Source organism: Brienomyrus brachyistius, chromosome 21, assembly GCF_023856365.1.
Source record: "Brienomyrus brachyistius isolate T26 chromosome 21, BBRACH_0.4, whole genome shotgun sequence".
NCBI classification, from domain to species: domain Eukaryota; kingdom Metazoa; phylum Chordata; class Actinopteri; order Osteoglossiformes; family Mormyridae; genus Brienomyrus; species Brienomyrus brachyistius.
In genome coordinates, this window is record NC_064553.1 from 2,727,321 (window position 1) to 2,754,451 (window position 27,131).

The window sequence follows — 27,131 nt, forward strand, 5'->3', positions numbered from 1 at the left end:
CGAATAAGACGTTCTGGTACAAAACCCACATTAAAAATGTCTCCTGCTCTCCAAATTAGACAGTACTGCAACCAAAAACCAGTCAGGTCAAGATGAAAAACGATTGTGTTTACACTGTCCGTAACATCATTACTGGATATTTATTGATTAACAACAAGATTATTTGCCTACATTGGTTTTTTGTCTTTAAGTTCTTATGTATCAACAAACCGCAACTGTCACAGACCCATGAATGGTCTCATTGCATAAAAAAGCTTAGATAGGTGGAAATTAATCAAATTGTTCTCTAATTAGAAGAAAAATAGAGTCAGGCTTCATGATATCCATGGTGAGAACGTGAAAATGGTTTCACACAGAGAATGGAGAGCTGGTCCATAACGGCCCCTCCAGCGATGGGAGGGGCCATCGTTCGCTTTTCAGACTGGTGACGGCTGCCCCTTTGCAAAGGTCACGGAGAAGATGGGAAGACGGGAAAGACGGGAAAGATGGGAAAGACGGGAAAGATGGGAAAGACGGGAAAGATGGGAAAGACGGGAAAGATGGTGCGGCAGCAGAGCAGCACAGCCAAGAAGCCAGGGATTCAGAGAGGGATGCATTTTCATACGGGACCATTTCAGGTTCCCCTGAAAGCCAGCTGCAAGCCCATCCATCCATTTTCCAAACCGCTTATCCTACTGGGTAGCGGGGGAATAAGCCTATCCTGGAAGCAATGGGCATGAGGCAGGGAACAACCCAGGATGGGGGGCCAGCCCATCGCAGGGCACACTCACACACCATTCACACACACATGCACAGGGAAACCGGAGTACCTGGAGGAAACCCCACAACGACAAGGGGAGAACATGCAAACTCCGCACACATGTGACCCAGGCGGAGACCCGAACCCGGGTCCCAGAGGTGTGAGGCAACAGTGCTAACCACCACACCGCCATACCACCCCCCATCCAACAATATATCACTGCTTATTTAAAGAAACCTACACAATTATGGCTTTAGGTCAATTTATTTAGTTGGATACTTAACCAACCAGGGTTAAGTATTTTCAAAGGTTTTTCAGAGGTATAACCTAAAAAAAAAAAAAAAAAAAACCCAGGGATGTGGCACATACTGGTCAGGAATCCAGAACTTTGGGGGTAATGTCCCCCCTCCCCATTGGCACTCTGTAAGTACCCTGCCCCTGCAGTAGGAATGAGCTGTTCACGCATGTATTCCTGGATCGTATTGATTATGCCTGTAACTGTGAGTTATAATGAACTGTGCACTTTCCACGCTCTCCTCTACCGCAGCAAAGTATGTTGGCGTCTTCAATGCCGTCCTTTATCTCACGTGATCCGTGGTGGTTGTGGCTTATTTTGATCTTGAAAACCGAGTCGGGTGACTGGAGGCTGTAGTGCTGTTTGGCTCCCCAGACCCATCCCCTGCGTTGGGTAAAAAGGATCACGCTCCATTTAATCTCACTTCAGCAGTGAAAGAATCCTTCCTGATCCTAATGGCCGAACTGTAACTGTGACTTTGTTCCCAGCTGTGAATTACATTTTTTATTTTTATTTTTTCCTCCATGTGCTGCTGATCCGTTTTCAGTCTCCAGGGCAGCCCCATCCTGACCATAAAACGCTCCGTCGATACCCATCCTCTGCTGAAGCTGGAGGAGTTCAAATTCTGACACGCAAATTAGGCAGACGGTGAGGTCACAGTCACCCTACAGTGAGGGCAGGAGCAGCTGCTACATAACCCTATAAGCAACTGCCGTCTACAATTTCAAATAAATTACAGGAAAATCCAACATGTCAGAAAGCGGGATTAACAACCGCAGCAGCAGGTGTAAGGACTGTACAGTGAAAGGGCCTTAAAACTGAACCCTTCCGAAGCTGGAGTCGTCGACGGGTGTGGGGGTTGGGGTCAAAACCAATGCATTCAGTGCTCCCTCTGACAAGGTCTTTCCCTCAAGGAAAATCCATCACTGTGAAGGGACTGCTGCCCCACACACACACCTGCTGCTGTCGATAGAGCAGAGTCCTTGGACATTAATATTTCACGACCTACAAAAACCGGAGTGTCAAACTCTCCTTACAGACATTCAGAGAGAAACACAAACTTACAGCAGACTTCACGCCGCGTCTAGTCACAACATGAAGTTCTCGGCTGGTCAACATGTTCTTGCAATCAGTGCTGTGTCCCTATTTTCTAAATGCGACAATTCATTACTGCACAAAAATGCGAAGGCAAACTACTCAAATGGCATTCGGGAGCTGGAGTGCAGTGTCACGCCACTGAGTAAGATAAGTGCTGGGTTTTCAGGTCAATTCTCTTCAGCAGCAGCTAGAAGCTGTCGATGGCCCAGGAATAAATGTAAACCATGTTTAAATATATATCACTCCTCAGAAAAGCTTAGAAGAAGAGCTCCTATCTTTCCAGTGGAGAAGGGAGCTGGCCCGCAGCCTGCCTTGTGCTTTTGGTCTCAACATATTCCTTCCTCAGTCGGAGTACAACCAGATAAAACTGAAGATAAGGTATTCCACCCCCGCACTTAATTACATACAGCGGTGCTATTTTGGTGTGAACACACACACACACACACGCACACACAGGCACACACACACACACGCACACACACACACACGCACGGCCTGGGCAGGGGAGGTGAAGGAGCCACCAGTCATGCATGTGTTTCTGGCCTGGTTTTCTAACCTTGTTCTGCTTAATTGTTCTGCGTATGAAGATTTGAGAAGAAGGGCACAGAATTCATCGTGTGGCATGAAATGTTTGAAGAGCATCTATAATCGAGCGGCTCCCTAGTAAATAACGGCAAAGGCGTGACGTGACAACAGCCCAGGTGGATTGAGTCGTTATGTCACAGCAGAGCTATAACGAGGGCTCAGGAAGTCAGGCTCGTTACGGTGGCAATCTGGGCTTCCTCGGTAACCAACATGGACCTACCAATCAGTCGCTTGGAGACAGCGCTGCTCACTGCTGCAGACATTTGGGGTTGAAGTGGTTCCCCTTTGGCTCCCCGCAAAGCACCATGGCCCAGTTGAGGGGCACTAACGCCCCACTACAAGACATTCAGCAACGAAGATTAGCCTGGAACACCCACCCAAGTCTGACGCAATGGCGGGATGCGAGTGGAACTAGCTTATTATTTCCCGTATGTGTTGAGGGAGGCCAGAAGAGTGTTTTTGGAGGGGGAATATAGCAGACGACAGGACAGACATGCTGCACGCAGTGACAGCGCACCGGCGAGGGACAGGATAATGGTCACCAGAATGCGACCGGGCGTGAAAGAAGAAGCAAGTGCCGTCAGCCTCTCAGACATCGTGAGAATGTCACCCAAGCTGGCGGGAGGCTGTGTCTGGCCCCAACAGCGTCCCCCTCTGATCTCCACGCCCGAGTCACGCCCAGCTAAAAGGAGACATCACAGCGAAGCCTGGCACATCTCAGGGTCCTCAGCTGTCGCTGCGAGTAATCGATCCTCGAGTGCTTCATTCACCATCTCCACGCTGAGCCAGGTCTCGCTTCTCTTAAAAGCTCCGAAGACTCCTGCAGCATTCTCTCCTTTGAGAACGTGTCCTCGAGGACAGAGGTTCACAGCGGGTCTGAAAGGTAGAGCAGTAAGGCCTGAGACCCGGAGCAGACAGCTCTTCGGAAGACGGAACGTCGTCTTCATTCCGCTCCACGGTACCACATCTATGGTTGCGTCTGCGTCTTATAAATAGATCACAGGATACAGCAACATGCACACAGTCCATCCAGCGATTTACTACTTGGATGGTCCTTCTGTAGCAGGCCCCTGGTGATGACTTTCAATTTTCAGATTGGTGGGGGTGGGAGGGGTGTTTTTGGGGCCATAGAATGAACTTCCTGGGAATATTCATGGGTCAGTGTTGGGGTTGGTAGTGTCTCATTAGGGATGACATCACACCCTCGGCGAGAGGTACGCCGGTGCTCTGGTGCCACATAACTGGAGCCCTTACTGGGCAGCTGTTCACCTGACACAACACAGCTGCCATAAACAGGTGAGCGTCTGCTGGCACGTTCCCCCCCCCCCACGCTGGGGCCACGGGGAAGCCGTCCTACCCTGTCAGCAATCGCCACAATTGGCTCTATCGCCGGAATCTCAGAAGGGGGCTGTCCGTGTGTGTTTAACGATGATGCTCGTTAGCGGGCAGACGAGCCTCTCTGACAGAATTATTATTTGGGGAAGAAACATCTGCTTCATAATCAAGGAAGAGACTGAAAGGAAAAGGAAACACAGGAGAAGAACACAACCTACCGTCGTGAAATTGCAGGTCTCGCGTTATGCAGAGAGACCGTCAGACGCAGAGTCCGTATCGCCGCATGGTTGGCCGTGTCAGAGCCTCAAAAAAAGCTCTTTGTCTGAATGCTGAAGAGCGAGACCCCGATCAGCCCGACCAGTGACCTCAGCGGCTGCCAGGGGATGCTGACGACACTGTACAGCATGTGCGGAGCTCGCAGCCCTGCCACCGACCGGTGACCCACACCAGCAGCTGGAGCTGGGCCCCTTCCAAAGCCACCGCTTCAATCAGCCGACCAACAGACGGGGGGAGCAGAAGGTCAACGTGCTGCCGATGTGGTGGCACAACGGCGCAGCTGAGTGCCCCCCCCCCTTCTAAAATGCACCCGCAAGCCAACCCTTGCCAACAGAAGCCCTGTGGTTCTCAAGCTTTCCTGCCGCCGGGACGGATCTGGAACAGCAAGCGCCTTGAGCGGGGGGACAAAGGCCTTCCCGACCCCTGGGTGGCCTCAACGGGCAGCAATGAAGCGCAGTTTCGGCGTGGGGGATTCTGGGAATCTATGGCAAAGAGCGCACCGCGACCTCTGCGGTCAGACCTCTGGCAACTTAGAGTGGATGGAGGGCTGACTGACCACCTGACAGAAGTTGGTGGAACAAACAGGACAGTGTGCAAAAATAGACACACACACACACACACACACACACACACACATAAACACACGCGCACACACACCCCCACACACACTCACACACACACACATACCCCCACATAAACACACGCGCACACAGACACACACGCACAGTAAAGTGATGAGGGTAAAATTAAGCTGAAGGTTCTTTGCACTAGCACAGAAACCAGGGAGTGTGGTTTTTAAAATACCAAGTGTTCAGGAGATAAAAGAGAAACACACTGGACTTTGAACAGCCCCCCCCCCCCCCCCCCCCCCCGCTCTCGCTTTCCCTCAAACAGCCAAGCTGCGCATAAACTGATATCTCTGTACAGCAAAATCGTAAGGAGGGCAAATGAGAAGTGAAAACTACATTAACTTTAAGGGTGAACTCAGCAACTTTTTAAAATATACACTGTCCATAAATATATAAGCATAAATTTGACAAAATGCCACACAAATTTTGAGAATTTAGGCAAAATTCCGAAAACTGGGGGTTACCATAAAAAAGTTATATATAATATTTGATACGAAAGCACAGCAATGGCTCAGGGCAGGCACCCCGCACCGCCGCCGGAGCAGGACAGTGGACGGATCCTCCCCCACCGATTGGCTCAGGGCAGGCACCCCGCACCGCCGCCGGAGCAGGACAGTGGACGGATCCTCCCCCACCGATTGGCTCAGGGCAGGCACCCCACACCGCCGCCGGAGCAGGACAGTGGGCGGATCCTCTCCCACCGATTGGCTCAGGGCAGGCACCCCACACCGCCGCCGGAGCAGGACAGTGGGCGGATCCTCCCCCACCGATTGGCTCAGGGCAGGCACCCCGCATTGCCACTGGAGCAGGACAGTGGGCGGATCCTCCCCCACGATGGCCTTTCATTGCGGACAAAGACTCAATCTCTGTCAATTAATCTCTTGCAGCAAACCGGCAGATTTCCATTCCCCGACACATGCTCGCCTTTTCCTTGCGGCTGGTAATTACAGCCTATTAGGGCAGAGTAATCACAGTGCTGTTATAATGGGAGCTAATTTTAAAAAGCGTTCAGGGAGATAACTGTGTCGGGGGCCTCTGTGCTCGGCCCTTTAACCCCCCCCCAAGTAAGACGAGTCAGGCGGTCATGAGTGCAAACAGGCATCGTGTTGATGTGATCCCGCCCGTGACAGCACTGACCCAGAGCAGTAACACAGCGCCCCCATTGTGGGGCTTCTCCTGGGCAGAATGACATCATTAATGAATAATTAATAAACGAGCCGGCCTTCATGTCAGAAGCAGACGATCCATTCGGCGGCGTCTGGAACATAGAAGGTAGCATCCAAAAGAAAGCTCTCAATTTAGAAGATTTACAAGAACTCTGAAACGGCCAAGCAGAAAAGGCCGCATGAAAACAGTCGAGATGTCAGCCATCTCTTTACGGTCCGATGGTGTCGAGAGAGATGGGGGGGGGGGGGGCCGGGGGCTGCTTTTCAATAATGTCAGAACTGGTGAGTTAGCGGGGAGGAGCAGTGATGGGTACAGAGCGATTTAACAAGACAGACAGTGGGAAACATCGAAAGAGATGGAGCCTGTACAGGCCGCAAATAGGATGCGACTGAGGCTCAGCAGCCGCATTTAAAATGAGAGGGCAGCCAGCATTACCTTAGACCGCATGAAGCCGCAGGGAGACGGGGAACAGCTACAGTCAGGAAGAAGGGCTCAGTCACCGGAAAATCAAAGCAAATCTGCAAGACGGTGGAACGCAGCGTGGAAATAAGACAGAGTGAGTGAATACCTGGCGTATGGAGGCTGATTAAATGCTCCGTGGCACAGGGCCCCAGAGGTGCAGAGCGGCCCGAGGAAGCAGCGAGTTACGATGCCGAAACCGCTCCGGTCAGCGCTCCTCCCAAGGAGAGCCAGCGGGGAGCGAGGCATGCTGGGAAGGGCCGAGGGGTGACGCCATCTGCTGGTCATAATAAAAGTGCGGCGGATGGCTTCTCTAAATTTACACAAAATGCCGACACTACTAGTTATGTTCAGCACGCCGCATTTAATTAGACCGTTTATTACACTTTATTAAATGTGTACTGTAATGTTTACTAGTTTCTGCCAGCTAATATTTAAGACAAGAAAAGATATGGAAAATAATGAGCTGCATGCACAGCGCATGCCCAGGGCAGCCTGCTCCTGGGCTTAAAGGGGAGGTTACCGGGTTTTAAGCCAGGTAATGACATTTTAAATAAACACAGGTCTGACTTGGGGCATTGCACCAAACTGGCTGCCGTACCCTGTGGTTCCTCACCTTCTGTAAACACAGAACCAAAAAGGAACACGGGACGGGATAAAAATACCGCGGTCTTTCCCAAAGAAAGTGGGTCAGAGGCCAGATTAGCGGCCTGGTCACTCCTGCGCGTTCTCTGTCCCTGAGGGGGAGCTCTGGGGAGTCACCAGCTTCAGCTGAACCCGACGACGATGTCTACGTGAGGCTTCCGTAAGCGTCCATTGCGGGCCAACTCGGCCCCTCTGCGCGCACTGGGCAGGGTCGCACCTCGTACACCTGGCCGCCTGCTAAACTCGTCAGCAGCCATCGCATCAGATGGAGATTAACAGATTAGTCCCTAAACTGTTAAAAGGTAAAAAGGGGAGGACATCTGGGCTTCATTACTGATCACACAAGCCTGAGATGGGGACCCTGACGTACAGCATCGCACCGGGATGGAGCCCCCTGACCCAGTGCCAGATGCCTCCTGCGTGTTGCCTCCCGGGTTGGCTCACCCCCCGTGGCACACTGGTCTCTCCCAGAGAGGGGCTTTATTAAACATTAGGTACTGAAGACGGTGGGCGCCAAGCTGAAGCACCGGAACGGGGTGGGGGGGTTAGCGTGGAAATGGTGGGCCCCCTGGTCCCGATCCCAAACCGTGCCCTCAGTCAGGGACGGCCTGGTGATCCACCCCCATGGCATTTCACACATCTAAATGCCCTCCGAGGATCTCAGGTTACGGCTCTGGCACGACGCGTCTCACATGCATGCGTGAGGATGACGTGCAGTTATTTAAAAAACAAAGAAAACCAGGCCAGACCTCAGAAATGCACCTTGGGGATTTAAGCATTTCCGGAAACTTCCAAATCGAAGCATTCTGCGGTTCAGCGCAGCCATCTTGTGCCTAGGGCCACTGTCTGACCCCCCCACCTCCTGAGCGTTGCTAACCGCCCCCCGCCCCCGGTGAACACGACGGGGCAGACCACAACAGCTAACAAAATGTTCCATGTCAAGGGAAGGTGCGAGGAAAAGGCCGGCATCTCGTCTTAATGGACAAAACAGCCAGGAGCAGATTGTTCCTTTAGCTCCGTAAGAACAGTCTGTGTGATGAGGTTTGATCACAGCTGGCTGTTTAAGGCTCATCTGAACCCCCCCTCCCCCCCCAAGAGGCCCACGGCAATGGCCCATTTATTGATTTCATTTACTAGTTTCTCCCACTGTTAAAATAAAGCACAAATTGGCCACTGTCAGCTAACAAGCAGTGCCCCGCTGTGCTAGTGAGCATCAACATCCAAATGCGCTTTCAGTGGTTCCTCGATTCCCGGTTGTTTTGAAGACTATCTCCAGCACCCAGTAGGGTCCAGACCACCCTCAGTGCATGCCTCCATGCCTCCTTCACTTACCCAATTTCTGCTCCCAATGCCAACTTGCGCGTTCAACTGGATAACCTTTCATAACCAGACCCCCAACCGGACCAACGGGGTCAGCAGCTGCTACTCAAGGGACCAGCATTCATTTTGGAAACAAACCCAAGACTCTGTAGCTAAAAGAACCCCCTTCAGCTGAGCCAAGACACGAGGTGTGCGATGGAATCCACCGCAGAGTGTCCGGACCGCCAACTTGAGGTGGAGAATGAAATGCAGTCCCAAAGGCCGTGCTGCAGGAGGCAGAACAAACTGCAAACTCACCAGTAGGTCCCTAGGGAGAGAAACCCAGGCCAGACTCACTGAAGCTATGAAATCAGAGATACCAGAAATGCCGATTCAGAGGGGTGTCCGAAGACCCAACGGGGGGGCAGGACAGACCAAAATGGGCACTTTCACTCTGCCCTGAGATTTACGATAAAAGAAGAGGGTACTGCGTTAAAAATGGGAGCGGAAGCTGAATCATTCATGCCGATCCACTTTCTGTAGCTGAGAAGACCAGCCAAACCCACAGATCGCCGAATACCCCTTTCAGGTCCTCTCCCCCCTGACAGACACCTCCAGAAATCAGAAAGTAAAATAAAAACACAAAAAAACGACAGCCTGACAGACTCTGACAAAAATTTGCTGATCAGTAGAATGTTCTGGAAGCATCAGATGGTCTCTGAGGTGATATTACTATGTGCCTGGTTCCCAGCATATCAAGCAGCTATATTAAGGAGGAGTGATCCTGTGTTCAGCTGTACAAATCGCTTAATCAGAGCCGTATTTACACAGCCTCCCAGCAGCTGCGATAGGGAGGATGTGCATGCAGTGAGTGTACGGCCGGCATTTCACATCCACTGGCAGCAGCACATTACAGAATCAGCCCCTTCAATGAGAAACATTCAGAGACCCTTTATTGAAACTCTGCTCTGCTTTCAATAAGCTCAGATATGGAAGACAGCAGAATTTGACGATGACCTGGCAAACTCCTTAGGAATGAGAACAACCTCTCATCTTTGCTTCGGTCGAATTACCCAGAGATAATCTGCACCTCCGATTACACCCCCGAGATAAACAGCCGCATTCCCCTTTTTGATTGATATGCAAAGAGAAATCCCTGTTAACGAGAGCAGATGTCCACCGTCCTCCAGGAAGAGGAGCTGCGATTTCCGTCAGCTGTTGAGGCTCACAGGATGTCCTCCCTAGGGCAGCAAAGAAATGTCAGAGGGGACAGTGATGGGGGATGGAGGCCGAGGCAGATTCCTCCAAACTGGCCCAGTCTCTTATCGCTCTTGCGGCGCCAGGTCAGGCACCTCCGCGTCGCAGGAAACCCAACGTTGCAGTCTGAAGCAGCCCGAATCAATAAGCTCGCAGGAACTCTGTCACCCGATTCCTGGCCAGTCAGAGCGCATCCCTTTACGCACCCGGGGCGGACACACTGCAACCTATTTCACGCTCTGGACAGCTGGAAGCTTATGGGCGAAGAGTGTTAAGTTCTTGCGAAACACTGGGTGGCTTAAGAAGGACCCAGAGGAATGGAGGGCTCAGTCAGGAGGCCCGTCGCTGCACTTAGGCCTTTTCCACCGATAAGGGGTCAAAACAAGAAGCTCTCACCACATCTGAGGTCCACCAAAACCTAAACGATCCAACTGATCAGGTCGCCAGGTGCCGCCTGCTTCCAGGATGTGTGCCCACAGCTACGAAGGCAGTTTGCAAAGAGCTGCGGGGCTTTACTGCACAGCCGTCTTCACCTCCTGAACATTCAACTCCCAGAGTTTTTTCCAAGAGATGGTAAAATGTTGGCTCGGTTGGTGTCTTTTTATTAAAGACAAACCTGTGGCCCAGCTGAGTTCTGTCGGTGCATTCGGAGGCACCCCTGTCTTCAGACAAGCTACCTTCAGGAAAACGCCGACCTATTTTCAGTTCAAAACCTTTGCGACTTTCTTTCCCCACATGTTGCTTGTCAAATCACTGGCAAGCAGAACAGATTCCCCAAGAAGAAAGAGAGGAGGATTGTTAGAGAAATATACATTATTATTATTGTCATTTTGTTAGTTGCCATGCTTGAAAACAACCCCCTGCAGCAGCCTTGGCTTAATTTAGCAATAACAGTTCTGAAGAAACTGTCGCTTGAATATTTCCATCCCATATACGGTGATAAGTAATGTTAAATGTCATTTGCATATCCTGTTTGTGTACCTCAATGAAAGATGCTGCGAGGTGAGTTCCTCTTTCGAAGTTGGCTGTGTCTGACTGAGAGGCTGACACCTCGATGTCCGGACCGGACTTCCCTTGCAGCAAGTAAAAGATCATTGCAGCTGTCCGTGTTGTTTTGTGTTCAGAGACTGGTTGGTTTTCAGCGTATGTTACAGGGGAAAATGCCCAACAAGGATTCAGGAGAACGGCCGCTTACCAGTGGTGGCAGGGACACGAAGTCCTCAGCCATCTCCAAAGGCCTGTAATTACCATTCATAACTGGCGCTTTTCATACAGAACTAATTCGTAGCATCTGCCAATAATCAGGTCCCTACCTGAAGAGATCCTCATTGCAAAAGAGAACTGCAGACTATTTTCATCACCATTTTAACAATTATATAACCTATGACAGAAGTGCATGTTCACTGGGGGAACTGGTGGGGGGGCAGATAGCGGAACAGGTCACAGAGATCTCTCAAGAGAGAAAAATAACTAACAAGAATAATTTTCACAAAAACATTTATTTTTAGGGGTGTATTACAACATGACGAGAGTTCTCGTCGCAGTGAAAAGCGGGCTCGCGACAGCACTGCAAATCAGCTGCTTATCAAATCGTCTGACCAAATTACCATAGTAGATGCCCCAGACACTTTTAAATATTTTTTGTGGCGGCATTTTGGGCACCCGGTGGAAAATACAAACGGTGAAAGGGTGACAGACAAAACACAAACCATTGTAGGAAGATAATACCGTACACAGCGGCTAACACCACTACTGTGCAGAGCCATTCGCACCATCAGAGCTCTTTACTTAAATCCACTGCACCAGTGAAGAAAACATTAAAAAATGATTTATGTTTGTTATTTATATTGTTTTATTTATATTCTATTTTATGTTCAATTGAGTAGCTAAATAGGAGAGAAGCCTGTCTGGAGTTTGTGGTGAAATATTTTATGATGCTAGATATTTGTTCTGTTCTTCACTGCATATGATGGTGATTATTTACCACATTTCACCAAACATCTGCATTATTCAGCATTTTTTTGTCTTTCAAATTAATCAAATAAAAGCCTGCTTTCCAGAAATATATTTCCTCTGAAGTTTTCCTTAAAATATCGTTAAAATATCGTGTCTCATCTCGTGGGCTGAGTATATTGTTACACCCCTATTTATTTTCTTTATCATTTTTAACGGAAACACAAAAAAACACAAGCCGTTGGGAAATTCACGTGAAACGATTTCCCGTCGAGTTCGGTTGAACGTGTAAATGATGGGAATGTGAGTGCAAGCCTTTCGGAGCCTCAAGACTGGTGCGGCCGTGTCCTGTTGCCCGAGAGCTCGGGAGCGTGGTACGCGCCTGCTAAGCTGAGCAAAGGACTGCTTTAATGCGTCGAGGCTTCGGCTATGCACAGCGGCTCGCCAATCTTTTATCTCTGGAAGCAGCTCTTAGCGGAAATGCGTAAGGATTATGGCACTTAGCAGAAACCCGGGAAGAGAATGAAGAACACATGAAGGGACAGAGTAAGGTGGAATGCAGCAGAACTGCATCACAGCAAAATCTTCATACACAGAACCAGAAATACCCTAAAATTCGTACCTGCTGTGTAAATATTTCACGTTCTAGACCCATTACAAAAAAGGGCTTTCATGAAAATGTTCAGACTTCATTTACTCCGAGGAAGGCTCTCCATTAGCAAGCGTGAAACAGGTTTTCATCTGCATACACAAAAAAACCAGCACAATGAGGTCTCTCTGGCAAATTAAAGCTGTCAGACGAATTATAGCAGCACTGGCGGGCCGAAGGCGTCCAGAAAGCCAAACCGGTGACCTCCGGCGCGGGCTAATGGCATTCCAGCAAGCAATTCCCTTTTGTTCACGTGACAGCACCCTGGTTACTGTGACCGTGACTACCGACCTCCCAAGTCGTCTCTAAGATCTAATTCAACAGGAAGTCGGTCCTTCACACTGAAGCGGGGACCGGCCATTTGGCTGCCAACTGGAACGTGCCCCCCCCAGCTGTTAGCACTACAGTTCTGTGCCGTGTCAGATTAGATTTGGACCTCCAACGTTCGCCTTTTATACCAAGGGCACTAATACTGTACTACAGATCTACTCAATAAGCAGATTAACGTGTCTTTGAAGATTTATTACAAATGTACCCATTTGGGGCCTTAGGGTGATAAAACAGACTGTTGCAAAGCAGGAAATATGCTACTAAAGCTTGCTAAACTGCGGTTTCCCAACCTTCAGGGATGCAAAACTTCCATAAAAACACATTTTCATGCCTGAACATGCTAAAATTGTTCTAACCCTAACCTCAGATCCCTAACCCTAATTTGGGGCCTTGGGGTGATACAACAGATGGTTGCAAAGTAGAAAATATGCTACTAAAAGCATGCTAAACTGCGGTTTCCCATCCTACGGGGGCGCAGAACTCTCATAAAAACGCATATTGATGCCTGAAAATGCCACACTTTTTCTAACCCTAACCTCAGTTTCCTAACCCCGTCCTGATCGTGTTCCAGCACATTGACTATAGCTCCTTTGCTTAGTGTCCACATCTCCGAGTTTGCCAGTGTTCCCCACTGACACATCCCCCTATATGTCGTTCTCTGGTGACATCTCTCGCTCGCTCTCTCCACCTGTGACCAATCTGAACCCCAAAAATGAAAGAGAATAGTGATACATTACTAATCCCCATGGGGAAGTTCTCTTTTTGCTTTGCCCCATCTTGCTGAAGTGATGTCACAATGCCGCGTAGCTACCTTATGGCACCAGGGAGCTCGGGGTTGCTCAAGACCTCATGGACATTTGGCTATTCTGCCAAAGCTGGGGTTCAAACCAGCAACCTTCTGATGAAAATCTTGGCCCGCTGAGCCATACCAGCCCCTAAAGGTGAAGGTCACGCCTCTGTTCTGCTGTTCACACCTCGACTCATCCAGGATCACTGGGAAAAAGTGAAAAAGTTTATTGTCAGTTTATTGGAGCTTTGGAGACAGGTCAGTCCTGAGGTGTTTCCTCCTTATGTCACAAAGTCATCAAGTGAGATCAGCTCTGGAAACTGAAGCATTCACACGGACAAGGACTTTTTCTTCAACCAAGAGCTCTGATGTCCGCTGGACGCGGAAACCACGAACCGGTATCTACGGCAACAACGCGAAAACAGCCTTCGTTAAGAAGGGGCCGATTTCACGGGTCATCAAGCCATCAAAACTGTGGGGCTGCCTGAAATCGATTTCATCAGCCACATGGAGACTCTCATTGTTTGCTTGTGATTCTTCTCAGACTCCTGAGAAACTGATAATTTTTTTTATCAGCTCCCTCAAAACGCTTAACAAATCCTGAGTTAAAAAAATACTATAGCAGTATAAACATAGAAATTTCAGTGACCAGATCATGGTCCTTATTCTGCAGCCAAATTGATGTTCTACAAACATGAGCAGAGCGTGTTAATGTGTTCCGCTTATATCTCTTGGATCCCCCCCGACTAATTCATGATCAACTAAAAAAAATACAAACACTGAAGAAAATGTAACATACTAACAGTGAACCACAAGTCCTGAGGCAAATTAGATTTTAAATTTTTAAAGTGCAGTACAGGAGGGGAGTGGACTCATGCGATGGGAAAGAGGCATAGAATCAATAACTGCTAAATTTGTCACCACTTTGAACTATTACGAAGGAATTTTAAACATGGTCAAGACTTTTCCGTCCATTTGCGAGTGTAATGTGGAGTCATTAAGGGCCATTAAACCTCAGGCACGCTGTTAACCACAGGGGGAAAACTGTGTTGTTTAAACGCCTCCTGAAGGCTGCTCCCAGTGTCGCTCCCTGAGGGAGGGGCTTCCTCTTCCTCAGGGACGGCTTGGGGAGAGGAAGGGGTCCCCACCGAAGTCATCCCACACGCTAAAAGTTAGCCTGATGATAGAGATTAGCAGCCGAAACCCCACAAACCACAACAAAGGCATTTAGCTCAGGAGGTGTGGAGCCAAGTCGACGTTCAGCCATGTTCCGTTAGTGCTGAAGCTCACAAGCATCCAGAAAGGGGGGGGGGGGGGGGGCAGGAGCCAGCAGCCCGGCAGAGGGTTGAGGGGGGGGGGGGGGCATTTAACCACATTGGGCTAGTGGCAGGCAGTCACATAAATGCTAGAGGATGCCCTCCCCGCCAGTCACAAAGCCTTCACAGCAGACCGTGCTGGAGCGAACGATCACCAGCAGGGGGCGGCGTTATTAATACAATATTAAGTAATTGGGTTTATAAACCAATGTAAATCTCTAATAACTGAGTAGACGCTTCAAAGGATGAAAAGCAGAAAACTTGCTGTTGGACCCTGTAACCAGCCACGTTCATTGCTGATTAAGGCTGGGCTGTTTAAAATATGATACTGGGGGATTCCTGTACTAAATTACCCCCCCCCCCATTCAGTCCATGTACAGAGATGCAAATGGGGGACTGCCCCAGGCCGTGCTCTCAGATTTATGTGACTGCGATCTGTCTCCTTGTCCCCTCGCTTTTCTTCCCTGGAGAGGCGGCCATTTTACCACAGCACATCCCTCACCTCACGCCATTCTCCAGGCATCAATTTCCTCATGTTCTGTCATGTTTGGAGGGTATATAGAGCCAGGCCTGGCGCCACATAATGGCTTTGTGTCTGTGTGTGTGTGTGTGTGTGTGTGTCTGTCTGTGTGTGTGTGTGTGTGTGTGTGTGTGTGTGCGTGCGCATGCTGTCACGGCCCATAAACACAGACAAATGGTCCTGGTCAAGTGAGTTGACCCTTTCTGAGAGAGAAGCCTGGCTCAGTGCATCCAGAACTTAATGACGTACCAGGTCAATCTCTAATCACTTTCAAGTCCCCACCGACCAGCCAAGGCAAACCCCGAAAACAGCATGTCCTCATCCCTGGGGGGGGGAGCACCCCCTCTCCCACCACACCACACCTGCTGATACACAGCCAGGTGTGGCTGGTTTAAAGGGCATTTTCATTGGTGCAGAAATTTCAAGGCAGCTTCAAAGACAATTTTGCCGCAAGATCATAGATAGAGAGATATAGAGATAGATATATATACTTTATTTATCCAGAATGAAACTTAGGTGTCCAGTACCTTATACACAGTATGCATATACATAGGCACACAGACCTATGACATTCACACACACACATACATACTGCAACAATACAAAGGAAAATAACAGGAGGGCAGTGTGCTATACAGGCCTCTTCCTACAGATCACCAAGACAAACCAGGAACCATTGTGTTAATGAAGAAAAATCTGACTTTCTAAGCAAATACAAGTTATATCTGATTATAAAAGATGATGGAAAAAACCACTGATGTGTTTCAAGGTTCCACTTCCAATTATTATAAATACCAATATGAATTAGCCACTAAAAAAAGGTCATTAGGAAAGTTTATCATAAAAAAAAAATCGAAGTTGTGAATGACCTGTGCCAACTCTTTTGATAGATGATCGAATCCAATCTAGCTTGACATAACAGAGACTCCTGCTATGACCTGATTGGTCAAAATACTGTATCTCAGATCCAGAACCCAAAGTTAAATCAAAGTGGCCTCATCACTCGGAATCAAGCCTCTGTCTCACTTAAGAGGACAGATATGTAGCTTCCTAGATCAAGCTTCAAGGAACATGAAGCAGGATTCTAGATCTCTTCCAGATATAACCCTAGCAAACAATGTACCAGAGCACTCAAGCATTTCACCAGGTACCTCAGGAAAGGCCCACGTGGACTGCAGCGAGATCTAGACCCCAAGCAGTATTAATGACAGCAGGTTTGAGGCCCACCAACCTCCCCCACTTCAGGTCTCAGACAGCGGCAGAGACTGCAGTACCCCAACCCGCTACCATCCACAGACTGTCCAACTGTGAGCTACTGCAGTGCCAGACTCCCTTGGGTTTTACTGGGGGGGGGGGCTCTGCTACACAATCCTTGGGCGCAGTCGGTGTCATGACATCACCATGGAGCAAGGGCAGGCGGGGGGTGTGGGGAGGTGGAGGAGGGGATGAGTCCTTCTGGAGTCTGGAGCAGGTGTCAGCTTGGCACAGCCTGTGCCCCCCCTCCCCCCGCTTACCCAGTCCCGTTCACACGTTCCTGCCTTTTTAGGCCCAGTGGTTGTAACCTAACCCAGCCTCAGGTCACTGCTGGGTTACTGCTGGGTGAGCTTTGGAGAATAAATTTACATCAATTAAAAGGAAGAGAATGAGCAAAGCAGCCCGCAGGATGCATGGCTGGCGTATTCTGGGCAGGGGGGTAGAATAAACAAAGCTCGTTTGTCTCTCTTGATCTGATGCTGAGAATGCAGCGCAGAACTTCAGCAAGGCTAATACTGGCCCGCATTTGGGAATCTCCGTGGACTGAGAGCAGGAGGCACGGACAAACAAACGTGGCGGACCGAAAATCTCCCTCCGTCACGGCAAACGCCTAGCAGTGGCTGCCCCAGATTCCGCTCCTCCTGAAGATTTGGGTCGGTCTGCATTCGTCACGGCGGCTGGACTCCCATATAAAACCCTCTGTGGAACGACGTGGCAGTGCTGGCGGTGTCTGGTCATGCCACAGACATGCTCCAAACTGACAATCACCTTTTGATGTCCTAATTTAATTTCAGTGCGACTCTGAAGGAGAGGCTGGGCCCCTGCCCTGTCGCCTGCTTGTACAAATTTAAGCTAAACGGAGAAGTAAACCTGAACCAATCCCAACCCCCTGTTTGACAAGATGTTTGACAATCCCGTTCAGACATACGTGTTCACTTGGGCTGAGCTTTGGTTCACTTAACTAGATGAAATAGTTTAGGTCTCTAGCTAATTTGTTGATAGGCAACAACCTCCTCAGAGTTATACACATTAATACAAGGTTAAGCTGGAGCGTGTATTTATAAAGGCTCAGTTATCTACAAAGCTCTATGCTGAAATATCGTAATTAACCCAGAAACATAGTGGTAGACTGACAGGTTTACAGACCTGCCACGTTCGTACCTGCAGCTGCTGCGGTTAAGAAGACAGGCACCAAAAAACGACATTCCTCAAGAAAATATTCAGAGTTGCGATTGGGGCTGGACCTTGGAGTGAACGGAGAAGCGGGTTGGCTTGACAGTGAACCGGGAGGGGTTTGAACGAGTCAATAGTTTCCTTCGTTATGTTTTTGTTCCAGATCATGCTCGCCAGTCATCACCAACTGCACACGGAAAACAAAAAGTGCTTGTGCATCATAGCAGAAGAATTTCACGTGCTTATGCAACGGCAGTGCCGAGAGACTCCCACCCAAAGAGTGGGAAAAATTCTATCTGGGAGCAGGGAAGTTGAGAGGGAAGAGGAAGCAGTCTTCGTTAGAGGCATGTTTGGGGGTCTCCGTCTGGCATGTCTTTGCACATCTTAGAGACCTGGACTTTAGCTATATTAATACCCTAAATAAAGCCGTACCCTTTATTTTTGTAGGGGTTAGTGTATGAGTGCATGTAGACGGGCTTTAAGGTTTGAGGGGTGGGGAAGAGGAAGGATACGAATTCAGCTCAGGTGCTGTGACCGTTTGTGACCTCAATGCCTTTCATGCCTTGCCTTTCATGTCTTGCCTTCCTGCCATCTTAAACTGTCTTCAGCAAAATCACTTCCTTTTAAACTTGCACAAATGCAGAAGCATAAAGAGACAAGCGGCATTTATTCCATTTGATGCCTCCTGGAAATAAGGCAAGTAACCCCGGTGCAGTAACCCTCCTCAGACTAAACAGAAGCACATCAAAGCCACGAAGTCCTGCCACGCTGAACGGCAGGCCAACAGCAGGCCAATTTAGCTGCGGCGGGAGAACAGCTTGTAAATCCGAGGCGGGTAACATGGCCAGGAGAGCCAGGGATACTTAAGTCACATGGATTTCACCGCAGCTCGTCATCCAGTCCCTCACAAGATGACTCCAGATTTCCCTGACAGGAGTCAGGATTATTGAGAACAGACAGATGGACGGACTGAAGGATGTATAAATGGGCTCCGCCTGTCCAACAGTAGCCAGGGCCAAGGATGATGGAGACGGATTAGCAACAAAGCAGCCTTCGAAAGAGACAAGAGTGCCGTAGGCTGGCCCAATCTGCCCTTCGAAGGGTGCCGCTACAGTCCCGGCTGGCTCCTGTGGTAGACGGGGTCATGCCATCCTGTAGAGGGGAGGTACCTGCTAGCTAGCTTGACATGCAGGGAGAGATGGTACCAGACGACTGACTACAATATAAGAACGGGCAACGAGCAAAGGACAGACTATCTACAGTGGAAGGGAGAAGGTCGGGCGTGGGGGCGGCACTGTTCTGGGGGGGCAGCTCACAAAAGGAGGGAAATGCCAGGAGTGTGGAGACATAACTTCTATACTGAAGGCACCGGCAAAGGGCTCCTGGTTTCATTCCGGTTGGGGACACAAAGTAGCAGAAAATCAAAACAGGAGAACCAGAAAAACAAGCATACATGGGGGGGGGGATAATTAAATAAAATATCCGTTTAAATAATCAGCATTTATTTCAGACATGAAGAATGTTTCAGCCTCTACTACAAGGGTCCCCAAGACATAATGAGCCCCTGAGGTAACTGGAGCCCTCGCCCCCCCACCCCAGAGTTCTGGGGGGGGGGGGGGACATAACGGGTGGCCTCACAGAATATCAGCTTTCGGTGACGTCTGCTCGCCGTACTTCCTGTTCACACTAATGCCGGCGAACCATTAACTGGGCATGCAAGGCAGAGGTGATGACATGTCTTGTGGGTGGGAGCTGTGGCCAACTATGGCGTTTACGAGGCCCGCCACCCATCTCTGTACACCGCTCCCATTGGGCAGGTCGTTGCGAAATCTGTCGCCTGATGCCTTCAGGGTCAGTGAGTGGCTATGCAGTCTCAGCCAAAAGGGGGAAAAAAACCAAGCCAGCATTGCTCATCTCGACAAGATAGTCACACGATGGACACACGCATGCATATCTTGCTTATCAGTAAACAATGGCTGGACACGGCGACGGCCGGCGATAATGTAAAAGCCTATCAAAGCTGACCTCACGACATCTCCTAGGCAAACAGGAGATACGTTACAGCAGTAATGGCATAAATTACAAAAACACAGCAGAGTTTGAGTCCCTTTTGTAAAACAGTAAGTCTGCTTTCCCAACAAAATGGCAGCCTGGACAGCGGGTGAGCAGGATACTGTACTCAGACCCCGGGACGACATCTTCCCTCTCTTAGGGTTAGGGGCAGACAAAGTGCCATTTAGCCAGCGACCCTTAGATCGACCTGCTGCTTCTTCCTCCGCCTCCTTCGGCGGCTCTGAGGTGAGGCAATGCACCCCCCCCCCCCACCTCCCCCAACGCTTATCTCCGGAATCGGTGAGGAGGCAGATGGATCAATGCTGTCCTTCCAGGCCATATGTTCTTCAGCCTATTTGTTCATGCCCGCCAAGAGCTGGCTTGTTTCTCCACGGGGGCCCCTTCATCACACACACGCCGCCGGCTCGGGTTTCAGAGCGATCGGGTCGTGATAACAGCGGAGATTTGCTGATGGGGACAGCGCAGAAGCATCTCGTTCCGGCTGAAACGACACCATTCTCCTAGGTGGAGGCCGGTTGTCGATTCCAGACAGCGATACGACACTCCGGAGATCCCGTGGGTCTCGTTAAACCCAGTGGAGCAACAACACGACAACCGTTATCTTTAAATCAAGCCCCACAATTAAGAAAAAACAAATTTAAAAAATTAATTTGGTTGCGCACTTGCCACATCTGCCGGCACTCCTGGTGTGAGAAAAGCACGCGTGACATTCAACTCAAAAAGCTTCGCAATATTTGAATTTGACGGCTTGTCACGGGAATCAAAACATGCTCCCAGATGCTCCACTGAAGGAACGAGGATCTCCCAGACAAGTGCTCACCATGCTGGAACATTGCAGGACATCGAGTATTAAGGGTGTATAGATATTTCACATATTATCCACAAAACACACGGCGGGTCTGGCTCTGCTGTCGGGGGTACTGAGGGGGGAGTGACGCTGGATTTGGAACGCTGCCTTTCACCAGAGGAAGCATTTAAGATTGGCCAGAATACAACAGGCTAATTACGAGTTCAGTTGGACTGATTAATTCATCCAAAGAGCAGTTATATGAGGGCAGGCAGGCAGACAGCAACACCCCAAACGAGAGGACGGTTCTAGCAGAAAAGGGGACATAACAGAGTTTGGGGTGGGGGCTTTCTCCAAAGCAGCATCATTTATGAAGACATAGATTGTTTAACTCTATATTCAGTCTTACAAAATAGATTCAAACTCATGCAGTATTCAGAGAATGATTAATTAAAATACCTTAAAAATTCAGAAACCAGTCATTAACCCTAAATTAAGTAAAACCAATTTCTGTTTCATGGTCAACGAAGCATCTTCATGGAATGACAAGACAAGTAGGAGTTTAATTTCAGAACCAAATGAGCCTCAGAAATGGGTCATTTAATTTAAATTCTCCAATTTGGACATGGTCAACACCCTGAACATGGCAGTACTATGAGAGAAACGGAAGTTCGTAATTAAATGTATCAAACGAGATCGAACAGCGTGTCTGAAGATGAGGCGAAAACACGAACTAAGCAACATGGAAATACGTTACTAAAGACGATATCGATTCTAGTGTGAGCTGCACATCACACAGTGCTACCCTAAAGTGCCACAAAGCCACGTCTAAATATAGATGATCTCACCTCTACCTCCTTCAACATGAACCTTTTCCTAATGTCCCAAACTTTAGTAAAGCATTCAAAGTGAACAGCTTAATAAAAAGTTATTATTATTTTTTTGCACAAAACTAGCTTTAATTTTAATTTTCATTAGCAGCTCTGACCCGGACACTCGTTCCTTGGGTGGCTGAGATATTCCTACACGACATTCCTTTCTGTCCTGCGTTTTTGTATTATTTATTCCGCTCAACGTACTGCTGAAAACTTCACTTACTGGATAGACGCTGCGAGAGATAAAATGTGTGTGAGAAGCATCCCTGAATAACGTGATATTTTAATGCGTTTTCACGGGGACATTACGAATGAATAAGCCAGGGTATTACTTGTAGTGAATAGTCACCCTCATGCTTTTAAGTTTCATTTACATATCATGTTTTAAAAATATCACGTACTATTTAACCAAGAGAAATGTACAATGTCTGTATCAAAAACGTTGATCACATTTTTTTGTTCATTTTGTGTTGCTTTCAAGTGGTAACGACAAGACAACAAATGAACATGCTGCGTCATTAAGATTAAGAATACATGCGATAATGAAGCAATGTACAGCTTATCAAGGATCCCTCTGCTCTGTATGAAAATGAAACTCCCGTTCCCATAATCAGGCAGATAATGGCATCATTGCACACCACACTGAGCCTCGGGGGGGGCAGGAAAATATGGGGGACGATCAGATTCCTTACATCTCCCAAACCCCCAGCATTCCAGGGTCCGAGAGTTGGGAACTCCCAAATAAACTCTCCTGCGGTGGCGGAGGAACAAAGCCATTTGAACCGCTGTGGGCTCCTGCGTTTCAATGCAGCAGCGTCAACCTCCAAGAAGCCCATCTGTTTTCTGCCCTGGGGCAGCTGCATGGGCTGTCATCTTCGGGGGTGGGGGGTGAAGGGCTATAAAGCTACTGGTCACCTGACAGGAAGTTCCCCATCCAATCACAGCTCGTCACCCTGGCAACGAAACAAGACAAAAACTATAGACTGTAGAATAATTACTTAAGGACTCCGCTTGTCCGGCATCCGGCAAGGACTGCTTGCTAAAATGAACGGCAGGGTGCCACGCGATTAAGGAATGGCTTCGGTGGCTGGGAAGGGGTCCTGCCAAGAGGTAAATGCAAAATGTGTTCAGAAAGTTATCTTCAGAAAAAGAAAAGTAAATAGGTCGTTCTGGACGAAGGAATTCATTAAAAGTAAAATTTAAGGCGACCTATTCAGGAGTTCACATGGGACACAGAATCCATGTCCATTCTGCTACCATAGGCAGTGACAGTGAAAGGGGGCGAGGGTATCCCTAACAGTAACAGTGAAAGGGGGGCATCCCTACACAGTTACCAGTCCCCCTCCCCAGCTGCCTGCACCACCCACCCACAGCATGGTCTGGCAGGCAGACTGCCTCCGTGGGCCGATCACAGCATTCATCAAAGATTCGTGCAATTCATGGAAAAGGTACCTCACCCTCCCCAGGAAAGATTAATAGAGAAACAGTGTGGGAGGACAATGCAACTCTGTGACATAAATCACACGGGGAAGAAATATGTACGCTGTCTCAGCTAATCAATATGACGAATCAGGTGGTGCCAATCTTATTTCCAGCCAATTAGATTTGGGTGTGCGGCAGCGACCAAGGGACCAAGCGATGAAACACTTTATAAAACCCAGCCTCCCCCCACCGCAAAAGTCTCCCCCTGAAGTAATCGCTTTATGGCGCATACAGACATCTGTTAATGAAGCAGCCCATTCTGTGACGCGGTTTGTGCCAGGTGAATGTAGAAGAGGCTTTCGCTAAATAAATGTTCCCCGTTACAACATTACTCATCATCTGGGCGTCGTTCAGCGCAAAGGAGAAGGTGCCTGTAAAGAGGAAGACATTGGGAACAGTTGGGTGTTAAACGGGGAAAGTCAAAATCGTGACGCACCTCCCAGACACACAAGCATAGAACAGACAGTTCAAGCTGCGATGTCGCAGAAGGTCAGGGCTGCGACTGACATTTTTTTCCGCCAGCTGAACGCAGTAAGTGTAATGACACTTTGTGAGGGATTGGGGGGGGGATATGTTCAAGTATTAAACCATCAACAAAAGAAATATAGAGGGGGCTTGCAGATTTAATGAGTGGCAACAGTCTGCGTTGCAAGACCCACTGTGGCAAGCTCCCCTCCCCCTGGAGAAACCAGCCCAGTGATCACAGGAAGAAGCCTGGCACCATAAGCCAGTGGGTCTCATTGACAAGAAGACCAAGCCCTTCCCTACAAACTAAAAAGAGCTTAAGATCAGTCCAATTCCTACGTACTGACACGGTCACCTGCCAAATCGGGTTCATTAAGGCAACAAGCGTCAGGGTTCTGGGCAGCAACTCATGCATGTCAGGAAGCGACAAAAGATGGACCATGACGACGACAATAACAATGATCACCAGAGAACCATACAAGGAGATCAGAGGTATGACGGCCTTTATCCAGATGGTCAAAACTATTAATGTTTGGGTTAGCAACCAATGCATGTGCCCAGGCTGTCGGTTTCAGACACACAACCTCCACATAAATCTCTGCAAGGGGGGGGGGGGCGAGGGGGGGGCGAGGGGGGCAGAGCCATTTGAGAGCTGAGATCCCTCAGTGGTGCAACATGCCTCCAGGCGAATCGGAGAAGGGCGGCCAACCCCGGCAAGGGCGACAGGCATGGCGGCCGCTTGAGCAGGGCCGATCCGAAAGGGCACGCCCGGGCCGGCTCGCAGCTGGCATACCCAAGGTGAGCGATTGCCTGACTAAGCTGGGGATGATGGGACACTCTGGGTGGAGATATTTCTCGAGTCACTGGGCATGAAAAACACGAGTGCAAGCTTTTTATAGAGCCTGCGCTAAATAAAGACCAAAAAGCGGGACGTTAAATGCTGCACACAAGTGAGAAAGCGGCAAGTTAACCAAGCCAAAGCAAAACTAGTCTTATCATTAACCTTTGATGCAAGTCCAATGCAAAGGAAATGCCTCTAGAGGGAGAGGAATAGAAGAGTCACCTGTGAGTAACATGCAAAGGTCTCCCGGATCAGAACTGCACTCAGCCACCTTCTCTGAAATCCCATCTCAGATAAGGTCTTTGGAGACCAGGCCATTTCTTTGGTACATTAGCAGATGGACAGACCCAAAATGGGAGGAGGGGTTCCCAGGATAACCAGCCAGTCACAATTTGCCGTTACTCAGCAGTGGCCATAATCAATTGTGTGCTCTTAGTCAAACACTGAAAGCAGAATAATCCTATTAATCACGGGGGATTTGAGGGGCATTGATCTGGGGCACCCGGCGCTGCTCTGACATTGCATTTATCCATGGTGAACAGCTCAGTGGGACCCGATAGCAGGTCAGGCAGCCATTCTCAGGATGACGGCGATCTCGAGGATGACGGCGACAAGATGGATGATGCTGAAATGGACGCAACTAATAAAAACAACAGGCGAAAAGCACACAGCACCTTATGCCCAAACAGTCAGAGGACACTGGGAGGATTACGGCAGCTCGAGGCGCTCGTGTAACCCACTCGCACGATGACAAATAAAAATCCTTGATTCTTGATCCTTGAAGAGGAGGAGAAAAGGAAAAAATGTCAACCTTCAAAAAAAAACACATGGCACAAAATCAAAGATGGCATTACGGAGGCTGCAAGGTGCGGCTTTGAACGCCTACGCAGAATCTTCTCCTTCAATAAATGAACCGACTGCAGTTAAAATAGGTTGAGGACTCAGTAGGTTTCAGCACGTACTTGGGGTCTCTCCTACATGCGGTCGATATGCCAGGCAGACTACAGGCAGTTTTTGGAGGCCCATCTACGGAGACTAAGGGGAGGAACTTTGAGACCCGTGGCCTGTATTTCTGGATTTAAACCCGACAAGTTACCCCGATAAGCCAGTAACCCCGCTTTGTAGTACAACCACAGGGCACCACTCAGTCCTGCACCCTCTGGTTCTACAGCCTGTTCCAGAGGCCCGTCTGAGGCCTACCATCCTCCACACTTGCCCTAGTCACCCCCTCCCCTTCCAAGACACCCATCAGTCCTATTTGTCATCTGGGACAGAAGGAATATCGATTCCAGGCTTTGACGATGCATTTATCGTCGCTAAAGAGCGACGGTCAGCCTGACAGAGGCAGGGGTTTAGCGCTGGGCTCGGCTCCCACATCATTAAAATTAACATTGGGGGGCGAGGGGGCCTTAAAGACTGTAAAATGGCCAGGCTGGAAGGGTATTGATGGCCACCCCAGCTGAGAGAGCAGTAACACGGTACGCAGAGATGCACCAGGGGAATCGTGGCCAAGCATGCAGCCTGCAGAACGGACAGAACCCATTAAACAAGCATTAGGATGAGGCACATTTACTCGTTCACGTTTACCCAGAACCACCCCCCCCCCCCCATTAACTGAAGCTGGCAGCTTTGGAGAGACTGGGAAGAGCTTCCTAGATGTTGCAAGCCATCCTATTGCTGTAGACCACTGCCAACCTTAAATAAGCTGAGGCTGTAAGCGATAATTCATTTCACTAAAAGCTCCAGGCAAGCAGGGTCTCCTGACCAAAACATGGCCTGGTTCAATTGGGGGGGGGGGTAGATCGTCAGTAACACAAAGCTAGGAACCTGTCCAGAATCCCAGTTCATTCCCTCGGATTGTAAAACTCGACTGCATTTCTGAGATAATCTCCTGAATGCATCTCATAACACCAAGCAAAATAACCAAGAACCTCCAACCCAAAATGATCAAACACATGCCAGTGGCCTAGAAGGTGAGGTGAGGGGCAGCATGAGAGGTGGGAGGAGGAGGGATGGAGGAGTCAAACTGGGAGCACATGCTTCTCTTCTCAGAAGGGTTTTTGATAATAGTGGGGTTCCTCTAGACTCGCCCACGCAGCAGAGACGTCTAGATATCAGGCCACAACCGTAACCCACAGAAAAGTGCCGCATTGACCACGCTTGAAGAAACAGCCACTTTAATAAGGCTCTCCCCATTTATAATGTCAGCAGATCGCTGCGTTATAAAGACTGAATGTTGCCGAGTCACCAGTAATAAAGACAAATTCAGCTTGTTTTACGACCAGGTCCCGAGTTTCTTTTCCATTTGGGTTATTAGACACAATTTGCTTTCTGGAAATAAACGAGCAGCAAAATGAGAGCGGTTTTAAGTGCACTTAGCCTTAGGAATGGGAGGATTTATCCAGTGTGAGTGACGTGCAAAGTTCCTGAAGACGAGTGTATTTACAAACCAACCAGGGGGGTATCGCTTTCCCCAGCAGGCGTGCCTTCAGGGGAATCTGGAGAAGAAAACGGGGGGGGGGGACAATGTTCTCCAAATGTGCGTCCAGGGCGAGTCGTACCTATGATGCACTGTGCCAGGGGCTGTCAGGAAAGCACCCATTTGTGATATTAATACCTTCAACAAAAATGGCATTCCACCAAATGTAGTTTATTGACTAGGGTCATAGTACGGGAGTCATATGGCACAACATTATCGATAACAGATCCTAACCCCCACCCAAAAAAATAATAAAAGCAGGTTGGTTTATAACCCAAAAAAAAAACAAAAACATTCATCAGATAAGGCATGTTGCAGGCAACATCTGTCATGCGAGAGCGAACGCAGCTGCACGATTTCAGT

General features: G+C 49.1%; 1 protein-coding gene across 2 annotated transcripts in view; it reads right to left on the minus strand.

The window, feature by feature from the left end:
• hs2st1a (heparan sulfate 2-O-sulfotransferase 1a) overlaps window positions 1–27,131 on the minus strand; it is a 43,797-nt gene that overhangs the window by 12,410 nt on the left and 4,256 nt on the right. Inside the window, exon 1 of one of the 2 annotated variants that reach the window (XM_048989085.1) lies at window positions 8,561–8,818. The exons of the other annotated variant lie outside the window; for it this stretch is intronic. Within the exon in view, the coding sequence (XP_048845042.1) occupies window positions 8,561–8,612 (52 nt within the window). The 5' untranslated portion in view covers window positions 8,613–8,818. Of the gene's footprint in view, window positions 1–8,560; window positions 8,819–27,131 lie in introns of those variants that run through there. 2 annotated transcript variants of the gene reach the window in all.